This window comes from Pseudonaja textilis, chromosome 2 (genome assembly GCF_049901715.1).
Source record: "Pseudonaja textilis isolate UNSWEBS1 chromosome 2, rPseTex1.2, whole genome shotgun sequence".
NCBI classification, from domain to species: Eukaryota; Metazoa; Chordata; class Lepidosauria; order Squamata; family Elapidae; genus Pseudonaja; species Pseudonaja textilis.
Window position 1 is genome coordinate 13,208,987 of NC_141991.1, and position 17,102 is coordinate 13,226,088.

Genomic DNA, 17,102 nt, shown 5'->3' on the forward strand with positions numbered 1-17,102 from the left:
CTGCACTCTTCGTAGAGTCTCAACATCTTTTTTACAGTGTGGGAACCAAAATTGGATGTAGTAATGTAGGTGAGATATAGCTCAACTAATTGTATTGCCTGTCCAGTTTAATTAGATGGACTGACCTTTTTCCTTAAATTATGGACACCTTTTTTTAAAACTATCATACACGCAGCAAAGAATTGCAGAATGCTTAGTGGAAAAAAAGCTGCCCAGCATTTGTAAGATATAGCAGTATTTGAGATACCCAATTGAACATAAAATTACATTTTTATTTTTACCCAAGAAAAGATCTCCCTATTCTCCACCCTACCCCACCCCAAAATTGGAAAGACAAAGTCTTCAGCACTACAGCATGCCATTTAAATTGCTACCAGGACTGGTGGAAATATACATTTGACTCTCTTTTGGGAAATAATCAATAAAGTGCCCAGCTATGAGAAGAAAAACAAAGGAGATACCTTGATCCTGAAAACATTTATTTATTTATTTATTCATTCAGGTTCTATAGCCACCCATTTCAGTCAATGACACTGGGTGGCTTACAGTTGAAAAAAACGTGTTACAATCCAAATATTAAAACCTTTTAGTACTGAGCATTTAATACGTTTGTATATAAAATCATATTCCTCCTTAGTTTCTACGAGATTCATTCTTTCTGATAATGTGCTATTCTAGAAAACATGAGCTGAATCCTTATGCTTTATTTGTGGACTTCCTTGATATCATCTGTCATGGAAGAAAAGTTAGTAAGTAAGAAAGTAAGAAAAGTTGATTAAAAAAAACAAAGTTTAGGTGGGCATGAGGCAGAACGCCCAAATGAAATCACCCCCTCCTCATTTTGTCCGCACACAAACTAAATGGAGAAATTGTCATTCTAAAAGAAGCCAGAGAAGTAACGATAGGTGGTCCTTAACGTACAACCCCAATTGAGCCCAAAGTTTCTATTGCTAAGTGAGTTAAGTGAGTTTTACAACCTTTCAAGCCACAGTTGTTAAGTGAATCACTGCAGTTGTTAAGCTACTAATATGGTTGACTGCCCCATTGATTTTGGTCATCAGAAGGTCGCAAAAGGTAACCATGTGATCCCAGAACACTGCAACCATCATAAATATTAGCTAGTTGCCAAGCATCCAAGTTTTAATCAAGTGACCAAGGGAATGCTGCCATGGTCATAATGGCAAAAACTATCGTAAGTCACTGTTTCCCGTGTCATTGAAACTTTGAACAGTCACCAAATGAATGGTTTTGGACTCAATTATGGTCGTAAATTGAGGAGTACATGTAACTAAAAAACATTTGGGCCAATGGCAGTTCATGCTTTACCTGTACTGCAGGGGGCAGTGTACTTGGCTGTTGCAAATTCACCTGAAACACAAAAAAGGAAAGTTTGTCAGGGCTGAGGTGTCTCTCTCCTAGACTTTGATCTCCATCATATGGTTCATGGTACAGATTTTGCTCCAGGAGTACAAAGGGGTTGTCCTCTAATTTTACATGCAAATGTTGTGCGAGAGATAATTTTATCTCTCATTAAAAATCCTGAACTCTCCCCAAGAATCTGATGGATTTTCCCCACCAAGCAGTGCTTTAAGGTAGCAGTTCCCAACCTTTGCAGTGAGGGACGGGGGAACCAGGCCACGTAAGCAGTGGCTTGGCGCGCGCACACACAGGCAGGTAGCTCAACTTATGTGAGTTAAGACGCGTGCATGTGCGCTCATGCACCAATCCACCACTCACTTGAGCTACATGTGCATGCGTGCCAGCCTGCTTCTCACAGAACTCAGTTCTGAATAGCCCATTGGTTGGTACAGGGCCATGGCCAAGGGGTTGCGGATCCCTGCTGTAAGGGCCAAACACATGCCCACTTTCGGCAAAGCCGAAAGCCGTTAATTTTTCCCCTTTTTGAGCCCTAAACCTCCCAATGCAAAAGGAAGAAAAAAATTCCGAACAACCTCATGTTGAAAAATAATTAATTAAACAAGCTGATTGGAACTACCACCATTCAGTCCCTTCTCACCAGTTTCATAATAATCATAGACTTTGACGAAGGCAGGCTTCAGACCCTGGATGGGTGTCTCCTGCTCCACTGTAAAGGAGAAAGTCTGGCTTGTGTTGCGTACCTGCAGAGAAAAATGAGATTGTGAACAAGACGGAGAGGTTTCTGCAGGCAACACATTGTAGAGCCCTTTTTGTTCTCTGAGCTTGGTTGTTTCCGTTATACCTGACTCAGTATCATCATCAGTGCTGGTGAAGTTGAATTTGTTACCTGTTTATACCCAGTAGCTTGCTCTGCCTGTGTTGGTGGGATTTTTTCTCCTCGATAGTTTTTTACTTGATTGTTTTCTGCTTGATTGTTTATCTGGTATTAGCCTCTGCTTATCTAGGTGAAGGCTACTGGAGAGGATGTCTTCTGGTCATTTTGTTTCTTTTTTAGCTTTTTATTGTCTTTTCTGAATGGTGTGTCCTTCATTTCTGTGTCCGTTGAAGGCTGATTTATCTGAATGCTAAGCTTCCAGGAATCCCATAGCGCTTTTGGATTTAGCTTGGTCTGAGCTACATATGGTAGCTTGTCACGAGCTACATACATCTTTAAAACGTTGAACTATGTATATTCCCTTTTATTGGAGACCTCATGCTAGCAGAGATCCTAAAAAACCCTGGATGTATTTTGACATGGCTCCCATAGGGGTGAGAAATCAAGCACTACTACAGGATATTGTTCCGGGGTGGGGTGGGGGTGGGACCAGACCTAATAAAAGAGAAAGTGAAGTTGTGCTACATATATGAAATAGTTACGTCTCTCCAGAAATGCAGTGGAAGTCTCTATGTCCCTGGGAAGACCGCCAATCTCTTTCAACATTCTTGAGCTGAAAGGAAAAGGCCTAAAATATACTGTAAGTGGGACATTGTAAAATCCAATCTATCTGGAGCTTTCAAGCTTCCTTTTTCTTTGTGTCCTAAAACTGTTGGATCTCTTTTTCTCCCTAAATAGATTAAAGGCAAAACAATCCTGAAGCTAGAAGAGAGCTTTGAAGTCACCCAGCCCATCACCAGCTTACTACAGGAACCCAAATGAAAGTCATTGGAACATCCTTTGGCTAAGAAGATACTACTATTTAATATTGGGAGAATTCCAGTAGAAATATTCTCATGTTGTAGTGCAGGGGTGTCAAACTCGATTTCATTGAGGGCAGCACCAGGGTTGTGTTTGACCTCAGGGGGTAGGGTGGGTGTGGCCAGGGTTGGCATGGCCAGTTCGACATCACTCATGTTGGGAGCATCTGTGGTGGCCTGAGTGTTCTGCCAGTGAAAACGGGCATCCAAACTCCCTTTTTGGCTGTGACAGCCTCCTGCAACCCTCTGCCAACAAAAATGGAGCTTGGGAGGGATGTGTGCAGCCCTCCTGAGCTCTTGTTTTCGCAGGCAGAGGCACCATGGGTTGGTCCTTTGCTTTTTCCAGGGCGGCCCCGCAGGCCAGATCTAAGTACCCCGTGAGCTATATCTGAGCCTTGAGTTTGACCCCCTGTTATAGTGAACTAAACACCATCATGACGCATGAGAGAGATGCCGTAGGTTCACATAAAACAGAGTTTGTCAACCTTACTGGCTGAGAAATTGTGGGGTTTGAAGTCCATACAACTTGAAATCACCAAGGTTGACGAACATTGACTTAGGAAAATATACCTGCCCCAGAGCATACATCTTTGTGTAGAGACTAGACATTGTCATTGGCCAGAAGTAAGAAGAGTGGCACATTGTGTTGGCTACTTGAAAAAAACTCAGCCCCTAAATAAGCTTGTAACTCCTTGCTTCCAAGAAAAATAAGGACAAGGAGAAAAGAAGGGGTCCTGCCCTGGGTTTTATCCCCTTGATTGAATGATCATGTCCCCCGTTTGGGCTCCTTTCCTTATCCTTACTCACCTCATTCAAGTATAGCAGGACATGATTGATGTTCACTTCACTCTTCTGGATCTGACCTAGCCTTTCCAGCTTCAGGGTGAAAACATTTGAAAAATGGAAAGAGCTTTAGTAGCATTCATAGTCATACTGTTGAACTAGGTGGCCATAGAAACAGAGTTAGAAGTGATCTTGTAAGTCACCCAAGTTAAACCTCCCACTCAGTAAAGAATCCACCACAAAGTTGTGGCTAACTTTGGGTTGCATGTATAGGTGCAATATTTCATATCGGGACAAAGAATGGCAACTGCTATTTTCATTGGAGAAAATATCAATATTCATCACATCTGTTTTAGCATTATTAATCTCCATTTCTTATTACAGGTAGTTCTCAATGTACAATCAGTTGCTTAGGAACCATTCAACATTTTGACAGATCTCCTCAGGACACTCTACCTGATTGCCCTCCACCTATGGTCATGTGATTACATTTTAGGTGTTTCGCAACCACCTGCCTTTCTGGTTCTTTGAAGTATCCCACAGTTATGTGACCACGATTTTCAATGTTTTTTACCAGAAACCATCATTTACTTCCAATTTCCACCAAAACTCAAATTGCAGACAATAATGCACTAAATGCTCATCAGAAAAAAAAAGGTTGTTGAAAGATACATATTTATACATATACTGTACATATATACGCACATATATGTAAAAGGGGATAATTTACTTCTTTTTCTTCAGTGCCCAGCTAAAGTGGATCCTACATGTTAAATGTTAAATTTATTTGATCACTTTTTCATCTTTTTTTGTACACTATTTTGTTATTAGTGTTGAATGTGTGCTTCTGTTTTGGTTTGTTTACTTTTCTGTTTTGTATTTTATCTTTTTATGATAAAACAATAAATAATGTATATAAAAAAGAAAGAAAAATGGTTGTAAAATTAGATGCAGTCAAATGTTGTCCTGTTTAGTGACCAGCACAACTTGCGACCATAATTCCAAGGTTGATTGCAGTCATAGGTCGAGAATTACCTCCATAAAGAAATACAGCACTGAAGCTTTAGTGGAAAAGGCAACCTGGGCTAAAAAAATACCTTTTTTACACTGGATTTCACCGGGACGTATCCGGACAGCATCTTAATCTGGACAATTACCATATTGGAAACTAGACGTTGGCCAGTGTAACTGAGAAACCAAGAAAGGAGAGAAGACATGTGACTCTTTTTGAAGTAAGAAATACACAGCTTGAAGCAAAATGCTGCATGCAGGTTCATAAAAACTTGGCCGTGCCCTCAGGGCCTCCATCCAATGTTGCCATTAAATGGAGCTTCTGGAATGTGGAACCATGGCCTTTCAGAAAGTGGGGGAGCTGAGTAGCAGCCTTTGGGCCCTCATACAATGGTCCATCCCTGAAGGAGAAGGGCCTGTATCTGTTCAAGAAAGCAAGGCTCAACATCCATCCAAGAAAGAGATTACCTGACATTCATGGCAATGTCAAAAGTGACATGAGCTTGGTTTCCTGTGCAAGTCTCAGGAACGGTGTGCACATCCAGCCTAAATGGTGCATCTTCTTGCTCCAAAGGGACATTGTATTTCAAGGCAGTCTGGAATGGAAAGGCCATCATTTGGGAATGTTCAACACTCCCGTGACAGAGGAATTTGGAGATTTAAAACAAGTGGGATATGTAAAAGAGTGAGAAAAATCTGGATTCAAACAGACACACTGATCTAGAGGATTTAAAGATTAAAATACAATTGAGACCAGAGGCTTTTCTTTGAGGATTCGATGAACAAACAGTTGGGAAAAAAAGTCATGGAACTTTGTTGTTGTACATGGTAACTGCAGTGAGATTAATGTGTTATGTCCCACCTTCCAAAATAAACAGATAAGGCTGAAAGCAGCAGTCCTCGCAAATAAAGGCAGCAACCAGGAATCTTCACTGATAACAGCCGCAGCCAGCCTCCACAAGATAGTCCAAGTTAACAGTTCCAATAAATCCAAGTCCCAACAAGATATTTCAGATTTAAATCCTCCAAGCCAAAGTCTTCGGTTCTCCTTGCAAACAATTTGTTCCGGACAGAGTGCAGAGTCATCCCTCTTCCTTTTATAGAGCAGCAGCTAATTAGTCTAATTACTGATCTGCCCTCCTCCTGTGCTCCCGTTGGTTTCTTCTCGTAAGGAGACGCCTGCTTCTGACATCCACCCAGCGATTATCTAAATTATTACTTTCACCTGAAGACTCCATAAGTTCCTCATTATCAGCCGTTCCCGGCTGATAACCTGATTGAGAAGCCGAGGAGGTTGAAGGTTCAGGCGTCCTGCAAATCAAATGTGACCTCCCAGTAACATTCTCATTCAAAACTGCAAGCAAAACTGTTAGGACTCCTTTTGAAATTCAAACAGTCATTTCACAATCAAATCAAACTAAAGGGATAACGTTCTCATTCAAAACTTCAAGCAAAACTGTTAGGACTCCCTTTTGAAATTCAACAGTCATTTCACAATCAAATCAAACTAAAGGGAGTAACGTTCCCTGGTTCTGACGTCAATCCACGATCTAACAGTCATCAGATTCAAAGTTCCTAACAGGATTGGACCTTCCAATCACAACACTATCCCCCACCTCAGGGCCCGTCCCCCGAGTCTTACGTTCAGGATGTGGTTTTGAAGGGAATTCTGCATGATATCTCCGAACAAGGTCTGGGGCATGTACCTTGGCCACATCCTGCCAATAACGAATCTCCGTTTCATTTTCTACTCTTCCCACAAAGTACTGGAATCGTCCCTTTTCCATCGTGAATCATAAATTCCAACCACTGTAGTATCTGTAACAGGTTCAGTGCGGGGCCTAGATGTGAAGCGTACCAGACCTAAGGCCTCCTTAAGGTCAGGTCTACCCTGTTTTCCTGCGAGCCAAGAGTGGTTTCAGGTACGGGTCTGCGGTTCCCTCTCCGATTGCAGGAATTAACAAAATGTCCCAGACCCCCGCAATAAAGGCACAAGCCTTCCTGGAACCGTCTCGAACGTTCCCCGCTGTTAAGCGAGGCGGAGTGCTCCCAACTCCAACGGCTCCTCTGTCATAACTATGGGTTGGAAAACTCTCGGTGGCGTGGGTTGTGCACAGCGAAAAAGATGGTTCCATACTGAGCCGCTTTCGTCCACGTTGCTGTAAACGAGCTTCAATTGTAAGCACTGAACTATCAATGCATCCAAAGTTAAAGCCCTCTCTGCATGGACCAGCTCATCTTTGATGGCATCAGACAGGCCTTCCTGGAATGCAGCCATATGAGCCAGGTTCATTCCAGTTGGAGTCCAAACACAGCACTCCGAAATTCTGCAACGTATTCCTGAAGGGAACGCCTCTGAGTAATGTCCCGTGAATCACTATCCACAGTTTGTATCTTAATTGGGTTCTCAAACATAACCCTTTATTTGTTGTAAAAACCCTGAAAGTTATCCAATAATGGGCTATCTTGAATTAACAAGGGGGAGAGCCCATTTAGCAGCCTGCCCAGACAAAAGGCTGAGAATGAATCTTATCCTGGCCCGATCATTTGGAAAGTCTTCAGGCCTCAAGGACATAACACCTGACACTGCCCCAGAAATGCCGGAAACATGTCCATTTGCCCAGAAAATTCTCCGGCATGGATACTGGGCTTTTCCTCACAGGAGGGGCAGGGGGAACAGCAACAGGGCTTGGTAAGCTGGAAACATAATTCAGCAATTGTGTTACCTGATTCTGAAGCGTCACATTGCTTTGCAGGAGCTGATTTATTTGCTGTTGCTGCTGCTCGATCAAGTTCTGCAGCTTTTTTGTATCCATCTTGGTTTGATGATAGTTTGTTTTTAGGCTTGAAAACAAAAAATGTAATGTCTCACTTATAAGCTCAGATGAGCAGACGAAGTTTCAAAACTCAAAATATTCAAACGTACACAACACCGAATTCAAAGGAATAAATTAACACAGATGTCCCGTCTTTTGGCAGACTTCCCGGACTCTTATCAGGCAACAATTTTTTTTTTTTTCTGGTCTCACAAAGACGCTGCAAACATTTTCCTCTTCACCGGTCACACACCAGAGTTGATTTATAAGTCCATCTTACCTGAAAGATGGTTTGTTTTGGGTCCGGAACAATAATGTTATGTCCCACCTTCCAAAATAAACAGATAAGGCTGAAAGCAGCAGTCCACGCATAAATAAAGGCAGCAACCAGGAATCTTCACTGATAACAGCCGCAGCCAGCCTCCACAAGATAGTCCAAGTTAACAGTTCCAATAAATCCAAGTCCCAACAAGATATTTCAGATTTAAATCCTCCAAGCCAAAGTCTTCGGTTCTCCTTGCAAACAATTTGTTCCGGACAGAGTGCAGAGTCATCCCTCTTCCTTTTATAGAGCAGCAGCTAATTAGTCTAATTACTGATCTGCCCTCCTCCTGTGCTCCCGTTGGTTTCTTCTCGTAAGAGACGCCTGCTTCTGACATCCACCCAGCGATTATCTAAATTATTACTTTCACCTGAAGACTCCATAAGTTCCTCATTATCAGCCGTTCCCGGCTGATAACCTGATTGAGAAGCCGAGGAGGTTGAAGGTTCAGGCCGGTCCTGCAAATCAAATGTGACCTCCCCAGTAACATTCTCATTCAAAACTGCAAGCAAAACTGTTAGGACTCCCTTTTGAAATTCAAACAGTCATTTCACAATCAAATCAAACTAAAGGGAGTAACGTTCTCATTCAAAACTTCAAGCAAAACTGTTAGGACTCCCTTTTGAAATTCAACAGTCATTTCACAATCAAATCAAACTAAAGGGAGTAACGTTCCCTGGTTCTGACGTCAATCCACGATCTAACAGTCATCAGATTCAAAGTTCCTAACAGGATTGGACCTTCCAATCACAACATTAATGTATGCACAAAAATGGAAAGATTCAGCACCCCCACAATAGAGGAACAGTTGGTGAAAAAGAGGGAATTCACTGAGATGACCAAATTGACTTATCTGACAGAGAAAAGACAAATATCTATGTTTATTGCTGACCGGAAACTCCTAATGGACTCCTATTTATTTCTTTTATTATTTTATTTTATTTGTAAAGGTAAAGGTTTCCCCTTTCCAGTCGTGTTCAACTCTTGTGAGGGGGTGCTTATCTCCTTTTCCTAGCTAAGGGACTCAGAATTGTCCAGACACTTCGGTGGTCATGTGGCCAGCATGACTATACACAGAACACTGTTACATTCCCACCGAAATGGTACCTATTTATCTACTTGCATCTGCATGCTTTTGAACTTCTAGGTGGGCAGAAGCTGAGGCAAGAATGGGAACTCACCCCATCACGTTGCACTCAGTTCTTGAACCCAGGCCATCAGCTTTCCAGCTGACAAGCTCAACATCTTTAACCACTGAGCCATCATGCTCCTTTATTTGTATCCCCCCTTTATTATTTTACAAATAGGAGAAAAGGAACATAATTTATAGTGTTTTGATGTTTAGACACGATAGATGATAAAAAGGAGTTATGTTGTAACCATGGAGTAAGAGGTATATTTATGATTTTACTTTTAACTGCTGTAAAGAAGTTCACAAGCTACTACTTTCTATTTTTCTTCTATTTTTCTGTTACTTCTTTTTTCTTGCACTTTTAGCTTTCTCTTTGATTTATTTTCCTTTTTCTTCTTATTTTGTGTTACACTATTTTGTATAAATTATGTATTTAAATATTTCTATAATTGCCCATCTTCCATCAAACTACAAGCAGCTCCCAACCAACAATTAAAATGACAATGTAAAACAATATAATACACATACCTATTAAAACCATAAACATTACAAACCTAGCACCAGAGCTAAATTTCCAGTCAATTATTAATCCTTTTGTTTACCTCATTCTCTCCCAATGTTTTGGAGAAAACCCAGGTCTTCAGTGCTTTTCAGAAGGGTACAAGGGTAGAGGCCTGCCAATTTTCTGGGAGAAGAATGCTCCATTGGACAGAAACTGCCACAGAACAGACACACTTCCTAGACCCCATAAATTGGCAAAGTCTAAGAAAAGGGACTAGAAGCATGTTCATCTTATCTGACCTGGCAGGACAAGTAGATGTCCTTAGGGAGGTGAAGTCCCACAAGTGCCACGTAGAGATTTAAAGATAATAATCCTTTTCATCTTTTGAAATGTTTATAATGTTTTTCTATGATTTAAAATTTTTTATCCTAAATTATTCTGATGTTAATGTTTAATTTTATTGATTAAATTGTACTGAGGAGTATTCCTTGCTGCTCTCTGAGCTTGGTTTTTTTCTTGCAGACATTTCATTCCCCAAGCTAAATAAATCATCAGTGCTAGTAAGCAGTGGGGGTTTCTCTCAGTTTCTATTCACCCTGTCAGAGTGGAGTTGGGAGTTCTTTGGTTGGGCTGTTCACCGTTAACTTTTTTGGCAGTTCCTTGATTGGGATATTTACTTCTTGACTGTTGGGCTGATATTAATCTTGGGGTTCATTTATGCTCATCTGGGTGCTGTTTGCTTTTTGTTCCCTTTCTGGGAACAAAATTAAATTGCACATTGCCCAGAGCCTTCTCTGAGGAGAGGGGCAGTTAACTAATATCAAATATAAACAAACAAACAAACAGCACCTTAAATTCCACCCGGAAGGAGTGGAGAGTGAGTGAAGCTTCACAACAGAGATATTAAATGGGAAAATCTAAGAGCACCCATCACTGCATACACTGCGGCATTCTGGATAGTTGTAGCTTCCAAATGGTCCTCAAGGGCAGCCCCATGTAGAGCGTATTGCAGTACTCCAAATAGAAAAAGGAAATCTGGAACGAGTGCTTCATTTACAATTTAGTTGCTAGCAACTCCTCAAGGACCCTGGGTTCGGGGGTCTTGCTTGGCTAGTGTAAACCATTCCAACCTCGTCAGAAGATGGCGTCTCTAAAACACTCGTCTCTCACCATTTTTCTTCCCCAGTGCTTTCCTCCCTCCCTCCCTTCCTTATCAGGTCTCTTTATCTTGCATAAATGACCTATGGAATTCATTCCTTCATGAACTGAATGGCTTCTAAAGCAGGATTGGATGCATCCACAGAATACAGGTCTCTCAAGGTTCCATGTCCTTACTGAAATCAGGACAGCAGGTCCCTGTGTGTCAAGTTGTGGGAGAATTATGGGCTCTGCCTCCTGCTTCTCATGGCCGGCCACCATGAGAAGCAAAATGCTGGACTTAAATGGCCTAATCTGGTCTGGCTGCTCTTATGTTCTCAAAGACATTCTCCATCCCTTATTTAGCTGGCTGACTCTCTTGATGTCTTTTCTTCTCAACTTGCATTCCCATAAGGCCATTGGGAACCCAAAAGAGATCATCACTAGGCAGTGACACTGGTCTCTTCTCTCACTAGAGTGCTCACCTGCAAAAAAATGCAACCGGTCACCTCAGCCTTGTAGTTCCCTGGCACATGGGGCAGATCCTGGCACTGGAGCAGCAGAGAGTTTTTGCTCTCCACATGGAATTTTGTCAGGACAGCATCTCCTGAACTCAAGGTCACTGTGGCATAGATGCCATCCTTGGAATAAGTAAGTGTCTCGTATTGGGAGAGGGCCTGGAGAGCCACCACCGTAGCCTGCAAGAGAAAGCAAAAGAATGGAATGGATTGAATGAGATGAGATGAGATGCTGGAAGGGACCTTGGAGGTCTTTTAGTCCAGCCCCTGCTCAAGCAGGAGAACCTATATCATTTCGGAAAAGGGGCTGTCCAGTCTCTTCTTAAAAACCTCCAGTGAGGGAGCACCCACTGTTCCGTATTAGCAGGTTTGAAACCCTGCATTTCCATTGGTCCATTTGAACTGCTACCTGATTGGTCAGCCTGGATGGTTGTGATTGGCTCGCTAAGAATCTGCCGCGATTGGTTAAATCCAAGTGCGGGAGGCTCAAAGCAGCGTCATTGGCTGCCTAGCCTCAGCAAAGCTCTATAAAAGAGCCACTGGTGCTGCTATCTTGCTCAGTCTGATTTATCCTACTAATAAAGAGCTGTTGTTACTGAACCCAAGTCTCTCGTCTCTGAACGCCGTCCTCCCGAACTTAACACTGGCGACGAGGATGGGATTGTGAGACAACGAGACATCTAGCACGTGGCAAACAGCGCGAAAACGACCAGCAAGATGGCCAGCAATACCATGCCACCCGCACCCTTTAACCCAGCCACCAAAGACTGGGAGTCCTATATCGACTGATTTCAGATGTTTTTAGAATGCAGCAACCTGAAAGACGTGAACGGCAATTGGAAGCGGGCCGTGTTTCTAACACACTGCAGACCCGCCGTATTTAAAATGGCCAAGGCTTTAGTAAAACTGGCGGATGTTAAAGCAATGGACTGGGATGACCTCACACCCATCCTCCATAGCCACTACGCTCCAGCTGTGCCTACCCTCATTCACCGGCACGATTTTTACCGACGAGACCAGCACGAGGGCGAGAGCATCAGTGACTTCGTGGCTGACTTGAGGGACCTGGGAGGTCTGTGTGGATTCATGGACCTAGATGAGGCCATGCGAGATCGGTTCAACCTCGGCTTAAAGGACCCCGCACTACAAAGTAAGCTGATGACCAAGGGCAATATCTCCCTCGCTGACGCCATAGCAGAAGCAATGGCAGCCGAAGCCACCTGCAAATCAGTGGCCAGAATGCACCGATCAAATGGTACTGACCGCTATCCTGTCAATGAGGCAACTCCGACATAAGAAAAACACACCACCACCCATCACGGTAACATTGAATCCCTCTCTGATAGCGACTACGAGGAGGAAGAAATTCACCGACTCCAATCAGATTGCAAGTGGTGAGACCGGCAGGGTCGTAAGTCAAGTTTCCATTGTGCCGGTTGCGGAGGCGACCACCCCCATTCTGAATGCCGATTCCTTGATGCCATTTGTCGGCATTGTGAGAAACGGGGGCATATTGCAAAAGTATGCCGAAATAAACGTAACCAGAGTCCCCACCGCCGAGCAGGCAGCCCCAGAAGACGAGATGGCATGCCCCCCAAGCATCAGGAATGCCAGACTGACAGCTGTTGGAACTGAGACGGCCGAACCAAATGATTCAGTGAGCCAGCACAAAGAGAAGAGACACATCAAACAGTTGTCATCGGCCATTCTTCAACCATAGAAGCCTGAAAGATATGCATAGTTGTAAACATCGAAGACCAACCCTGCACCATGGAAGTAGACTCCGGCTCCTTCCTCTCCATGGTCTCCTGGCACACCATCAAGCACCTAATACCCAGCATACGCCGACACGAATTAAGTGACCAAAAGCTGATCCTCAGAGACTACTGGGGGAATCGCATTCCCGTAGCCGGCATCAGGCACTTCAAAATCACGTTCAAAGGCTGTACCAACATATTGCCACTCACCATTGTGGACAAAGACTGCCCCAGCTTGCTCGGGCTACAATGGTTCGAGCTGCTAGGAATAGAAATGGCTGGCATCCACCACACGAACGAGGAAGATTGGGAAGTGACACTTGCATGGGACTTCCAAGAGGTCTTCGACAACACCTTAGGCAAGTACAAGAGGTCCCCAATCTCGTTCAATCTTAGCCCAGATGTCGCCCCCATCCGCCTCAAACTGCGGCAAGTGCCATTTGCACTCAAGCCTAAAATAGACGAGCAACTAAATAAGCTCATCGCCCAAGGGGTATTGGAGCCCATTGACCACACCCATTGGGAAATGCCTATAGTCACCCCCATTAAACCGGATGGCTCCATAAGAATCTGTGGTGACTATAAGGCCACCCTCAACCATGGCCTGCAGCAAAGCGCCTACCCCGTGCCAGTAGTCCAGCACCTCCTGCACTCACTGGGGGGAGGCCGGGTATTTGCAAAACTAGACCTGGCACAAGCCTATCAACAGCTGCCAGTCAATGCAGAAACCGCCAAGGTTCAAACAATTGTAACACACCAAGGGGCATTTAAATGCAACCGCCTCAAATTCGGCGTCAGTGTAGCACCCGGGATCTTTCAAAGCCTCATGGAAAGGCTATTGCATGGAATTAAGGGAGTAGTGCTGTACTTTGATGATGTATTAGTGGCAGCGGCTAACAAAAACAACTAGAAAAACGCCTAAGGGCAGTACTCCAGAAATTTAAAGACTCTGGCCTGAAGGTTAAAAAGGAAAAATGCCAATTATGCACTGAGAGGGTCGAATTCTTGGGGTACCTTCTAGACAAACACGGAATTCACCCTACCGACAAAAAACTCAAAGCCATCAAGGAAGCCCCCAGACCAAAAAACAAGGTGGAACTTCAGGCGTTTTTAGGACTCATTAACTTTTATAATGTTTTCCTACCCCAAAAGGTGACCGTGGCAGAACCATTGCATAGCCTCTTGGACAAAACCACCTCCTAGATTTGGGGAAAATGAGAGGAAAACGACTTTCAACAAATATAAAACCTCTTAACCTCCGACGCAGTCCTCATCCAATATAGTGAAACGCTACCATTAACAATTACATGCGACGCATCACCTTATGGAGTGGGAACAATCCTCAGTCATACCTGACCGGATGGAAAAGAGGCACCCGTTGCTTTCTTTTCAAGAACCCTGTCCAAGCTGGAAAGAAACTACAGCCAGCTGGACAAGGAAGCCCTGGCAATCGTCTCCGGAGTGAAAAGGTTCCACGAATATATCTACGGTAGGACCTTTTCTATCATTACTGACCACAAACCCCTGCTAGGCATATTGGTGGGCAACAAGGCCTCCCCAAATATTCTGTCACCTCGCATGACTAGATGGTCCGAATTTTTGGCCGCCTACAATTACTGGCTCACACACCACCCCAGTAAGAACATTCCACACGCCGATGCCTTAAGCCGTTCGCCCCTCCCAGACGTGCATGACGACCCAGCACCCACCATACAAGTCCTTCAAGTCGAAACCTTACCCAGCCCACCCCTCACCACGCCAGACATTGCCTGCGAAACAAAAAAGGACAGGCAACTGGCGCGAGTATTGAGCTGGGTATAACGGGGGTGGTCAGAAAATGATAAGGACGAACATTTTAAACCCTTCAGAAACAGGTGAACTGAACTTTTTTCCCCAAAAAGGGTGCATACTTTGGGGAGATCGGGTGGTGATACGAGAAACTTTACAAAAAACTGTACTAGACATGCTGCGTGAAGGGCAGCCTGGCATCGTCCGAATGAAAGCCCTGGCATGAAGTTACGCTTGGTGGCCAGGCATGGACAAACAGATTGAAACTTGGGTTGCCGCATGCAACAGTTGTCAACAAACGTGATCCACCCCCCCTGCTGCACCACCCCTAGAATGGGAAACACTGAGAGGCCCCTGGTCACGAATCCATCTTGATTTTGCTGGCCCTACTCATGGACATACATTTCTGATTACCGTCAACGCATATTCAAATTGGTTGGAAGTTTGCACCATGAAAAAAACAACCACCGAAGCCGGCATAATGAAGCTTAACAAACTCTTTGCCACCCACGGTTTGCCAGATGTGATAGTGTCCGACAATGGGCCACAGTTCACGGCACTGGCATTCGAACAATACTTAGCTGCCCGTGGCATCAGACACGCTTTAACTTCACCCGCTCACCTGGCAGCGAATGGGCGGGCGGAGCGAATGGTTCAATTTACTAAAAAAACTATACAAAAAATCAAAGACGGCAACATCCAGGAAAAAATCAATAAAATGCTGCTGATACAACATATCATGCCTAACACTACCACTAACAAATGCCCAGCGGAACTACTTATGGACAGAAGACTCCGTTCACCACTAGACCGCTTACACCCCACCTATAACCCGGAGAAGCCCCCAGGCTCCACCAGCCGACATCGCACATTCAACATCGGCGACACCATCTTTGCCAAAAGCTTCACCGGGGACCCCCTTTGGGTACCTGCACAGATAACCCAAATAACCGGTCCCGGTCGTACCGCCTACAAACAACCGATGGGAGAAGCTGGAAGCGCCACATCGACCAGCTACGGTCAAGACTACCCAGCACAGACTTTAACAAAGAAACCGGTGGGGGGGGGGGAACTGCAAGCAGAACACCTCCCAAGCAGAAGCCAAATAAGTAACCAACCATACTCACCTGAAAACACAGAACCAGGGCAGATGGGTGCTTCACCTGGAAGGAGCAGCCGGACTAGCTCAACCAGCCCAGAGAGCCCAGGTGGGAGCAGCAGAGTGAATGACTCGACCAACCCGGGCGAACCAGGCGGGAGTCGCAGCTATAGGCCCGGCTCACCCTTCCAGGCGCTTCCATCGGGAAGCTTGAGAGCAACGCAAAGCCCATCCGAACCGGCCGACAACCAGAGACTGAATGAAGCACGCAGGTCAAGTAGGCAGGTGCGGAGACACACCTACTTACATGACTACGTCACCCCGTCCCTTGGACGATACCAAGAGGGGAGAGGTGTTCCGTATTAGGAGGCTTGAAACCCTGCATTCCCATTGGTCCATTTGAACTGCTACCTGATTGGTCAGCCTGGACGGTTGTGATTGGCTCGCTAAGAGTCTGCCGCGATTGGTTAAATCCAAGCGCGGGAGACTCAAAGCAGCGTCATTGGCTGCCTAGCCTTGGCAAAGCTCTATAAAAGAGCTGCCGGTGCTGCTATCTTGCTCAGTCTGATTTAGCCTACTAATAAAGAGCTGTTGTTACCGAACCCAAGTCTCTCGTCTCTGAACGCCGTCCTCCCGAACTTAACACCCACAACTTCTGAAGAGAAGCTGTTCCACTGCTTCAATGTCCTCACTGTTAGGAAATTATTTGTATTGAATGACACACCTCAGCTGGTCATCCTAGGAGCTGAGATTCAGCACATCTGGAGGCCATACCAAGGCATATCATATCACATCAGGTTTGTTTCCAATTGCTTCTTCCTACATCCTTTTGAGAATTTGTGAGGAGCAAACATACCTGTGTAGAAAAGTATCTTCCATTGGAATTCTGTTGTTTGGTCAACCATTTGACGATGGCAACTGCTGTCTTGAATTCTTCCGGGGACAGGGACGTGTTTTTGGTCAGCAAAGCAAGGAGCACGTAGGAAGTCAGCTCTACCTCAACAGAGGTACCACGCAAAGAATGTGGAAAATCAGACCTCTGCTTTCGCTTCCGGGACCTCTCCCAGTGGATGGAGCCATCCTCTTCAAAGAGACAAGGAAAAGTTAACTTTGGATTGCACAC

At 44.5% G+C, this 17,102-nt stretch overlaps 1 protein-coding gene across 2 annotated transcripts in view; it reads right to left on the reverse strand.

Annotated features, from left to right (window-relative positions):
• Positions 1–462: 462 nt before the first annotated feature.
• LOC113451614 (alpha-2-macroglobulin-like) overlaps positions 463–17,102 on the reverse strand; it is an 85,921-nt gene continuing 69,281 nt past the window's right edge. For both annotated transcript variants that reach the window (XM_087928495.1, XM_087928496.1), the window contains exons 29-36: positions 16,836–17,062; positions 11,303–11,515; positions 5,377–5,504; positions 4,995–5,085; positions 3,922–3,990; positions 2,018–2,120; positions 1,327–1,368; positions 463–729 (exon numbers count right to left, since the gene is read on the reverse strand). In XM_087928495.1, the coding sequence (XP_087784621.1) occupies positions 704–729; positions 1,327–1,368; positions 2,018–2,120; positions 3,922–3,990; positions 4,995–5,085; positions 5,377–5,504; positions 11,303–11,515; positions 16,836–17,062 (899 nt within the window). In that variant the 3' untranslated portion in view covers positions 463–703. The remainder of the gene's footprint in view (positions 730–1,326; positions 1,369–2,017; positions 2,121–3,921; positions 3,991–4,994; positions 5,086–5,376; positions 5,505–11,302; positions 11,516–16,835; positions 17,063–17,102) is intronic.